The sequence below is a fragment of the Carex rostrata genome, chromosome 21 (genome assembly GCF_964058835.1).
Source record: "Carex rostrata chromosome 21, lpCarRost1.2, whole genome shotgun sequence".
In the NCBI taxonomy this organism is placed as follows: domain Eukaryota; kingdom Viridiplantae; phylum Streptophyta; class Magnoliopsida; order Poales; family Cyperaceae; genus Carex; species Carex rostrata.
Window position 1 is genome coordinate 4855155 of NC_135938.1, and position 2486 is coordinate 4857640.

At 37.3% G+C, this 2486-nt stretch overlaps 1 protein-coding gene and 1 long non-coding RNA gene across 2 annotated transcripts; one reads left to right on the forward strand and one right to left on the reverse strand.

Moving 5' to 3' along the window:
- Window positions 1–405: 405 nt before the first annotated feature.
- On the forward strand, window positions 406–2198 carry LOC144573393 (trihelix transcription factor GT-3b-like). The gene is made up of 2 exons (XM_078323175.1): window positions 406–845; window positions 1387–2198. The coding sequence occupies exons 1-2, from the start codon at window positions 495–497 to the stop codon at window positions 1933–1935; spliced, it is 900 nt and encodes a 299-aa protein (XP_078179301.1). The 5' UTR covers window positions 406–494; the 3' UTR covers window positions 1936–2198.
- Window positions 877–1357, reverse strand: LOC144573394 (uncharacterized). Its single transcript, XR_013517950.1, has 2 exons — window positions 1126–1357; window positions 877–1094 (listed from the first exon to the last, which is right to left on the reverse strand). It is a non-coding gene; the product is annotated as an uncharacterized LOC144573394 (long non-coding RNA).
- Window positions 2199–2486: the final 288 nt, after the last annotated feature.

The window sequence follows — 2486 nt, forward strand, 5'->3', positions numbered from 1 at the left end:
TTTTTTTTTGCATTTTTTCTATGACGCGATAATTCCTATTTAGAACTTGCATAGATTAGATCACCATAGAATATGATCAAACATATTTGTACATTTAACGGAAGGTTTTGATGCTTTTTCATTAAAGACAGTTCCTAGCTAGTTTGAACCCATAAATTTGATTTCTGGAAATTTCAGGGGGGGGGGGGGGGGGGGCTTTCAAATTTTGCAGCTAAGTCTTTCACTCTTTTGTCTTCAATTTTGTAAAAACATTCCCCTCTTTCCCACACGGAAACCTCCAATAAATGCACTGGAGAGGATGTGAACGAAGTTAATAAAGCAGTGGGAAAGCAAGCAGTTTCCGCGTTGACAGATTTTGCTATGACCGCGACTTCTCTTCTCAACCCCACCCCCAATCCATCTCTCTTTCTTTCTCTATCTAAACCATCGCAACCTTTCACACCTTTTTTTTCTTTTCTTTTCTTTTTCATTTTTCATTCATTTCTCTTTCCCTTATGGAAGAACATTTCCAACACTTCCACTTCAGTACTAACCCTTATCTCAGCATACCATCACCGATCCCACCACCTATACAACCGATCCCGCCACCTCATCAGCTGCCACCTTTGCTGCCACCCCCACCGGTGCAATCAGAGCCGGTAGATCGAGAAAGGCTACCGCAATGGACTCACACTGAGACAGCTGAGTTTCTATCGATCCGTGCAGATCTCGATGCAAGTTTCATGTCGACTAAGAGGAACAAGCCTCTGTGGGAGGCGATCTCTGCCCGGCTCCAGCAAAAGGGTTTTAGTCGCACCCCGGATCAGTGCAAGTCTAAATGGAAAAACCTCGTCACCCGATTTAAGGTGAAGTATAATAACAGAAGTTTTGTTTGTCTTATTTATATAGGAATTATCTGATTAAGATTGTTCTTGGAAACTTTCTTTAGTAATTAAATCATCAAAAACCAGAAAACTATTCTGTGATTGGCGATATTTCCTTACTGTTTGGTTTACCTTTTTAAATGACATTCTTGAACAACAAGGTGATAGATCCCAGATACATTTTATATTTAAAATAGAATAAAGGTGAGGTGCATATGGACGTATATTTAGCTTTTTAAATTTTAACTATATATATGTTTACTCTCATACTTTGATCTGAAAGTAAGATTTGTTATTCTATAGTTTATAAAAGTAATATTGGAATACTACTTTGCTTCCTATATTATGTTAATGCATTACATAAATTAAGACAAACTTCCTTACACAGCCTTAAAGGAACACATTTGTCCAAAAAAAATATTAATATGTGTAGCAAATTAATTATGGCATATCATCGGTGAACCTTCTTTTGTAAAACTTTGCATAATGTGTTTCACTTAATTAGGTTACTTGATGTATTTAGGGAAGCGAGGCTATGGATGATGCAGGAAAACAATTTCCATTCTATGAAGAGATGAGAACAATATTTTCCCGAAGGATCGATAGATCATTAGCAATGGAAAAGAAAAAGGGTAAAGCAGTTCAAGGAGAAGGCAAGGAATGGATGAATGAAGATGATGAAGAGAAAGATGATGATGAAGAAGAGGAAGAAGAAGACGATGAGTATGAACAAAATGCGCTTGAAGACAAAGGCAAAAAGAAGAGAAAGATGACCGACAAAAGGCGAGGTATTGAGTGGGAGGTGAAGCTTGCACTTCATGCAATCGTCAAACAACAGATGGAGATGCAGAAAAAATGGGTCAAGGAGTCGGAGGCTAGAGAGATTGAGAGGCGAGAGAAAGAGGAGCAATGGAGGCGCACCATGATTAGCTTATGCGAGGAGAGGTTGGCTCTGACAAGACGGTGGAGGGAGAGAGAAGACGAGAGGAGTGCGCGTGCAGAAGCCCGAGCTGAGAGGCAAGATTCACTCATAACTGCTATAATCGCAAAGCTTTCCGAGGATGAAAGGTAGTTTTGCTTCAATCTTTTGATAGATTAGGGTTGATCAGGTTCCTTCCAATGATATAAGGAGAAATTTGGAGATATGAATCTGAAATTAAGAGATGTTAAAAATTCCAATGCTCCAATTCATGTTGTAGATTAGTTTTATTGTAGTTACTATTTTGTTAGTATTTAATTTCTTTCCTTTCCCTTTAGGATATATTGTAAGATCTTCTTTAGATAATAAAGAGATTTTGGTCTAATAAAGTGCTAAAGATTATGGAGTTATAAGCAGCTTTTAAAGATTCTTTGCATATTGTGAAAGTAAGGTTTCAGAATTCTGACTACTATATGTAGGTAGAAGATACTAGAAACATCAAAAAGGACGTAGATAGCATGCATTTTTCATAGAGTTTGATTATAGTGTTTGGTATGATTGGAACAAATGAAAGATTTTTTTTCTTTCTTTTTGTCTCCATTATGTATATTGTTTTCGTTATAGTCGATTCAATGGACCCTTATACAGTTTTTTTGCTTGTTTCTGCATATAGAGGTAGGCCCCAAAACCAATTCCACACGAAT

Coding starts and splice junctions, on each gene's coding strand:
- LOC144573393 (XM_078323175.1), top strand. CDS start 495: ATGGAAGAACATTTCCAACACTTCCACTTCAGTACTAACCCTTATCTC. Junction 846..1,386: donor ACCTCGTCACCCGATTTAAG/GTGAAGTATAAT, acceptor TGATGTATTTAG/GGAAGCGAGGCTATGGATGA.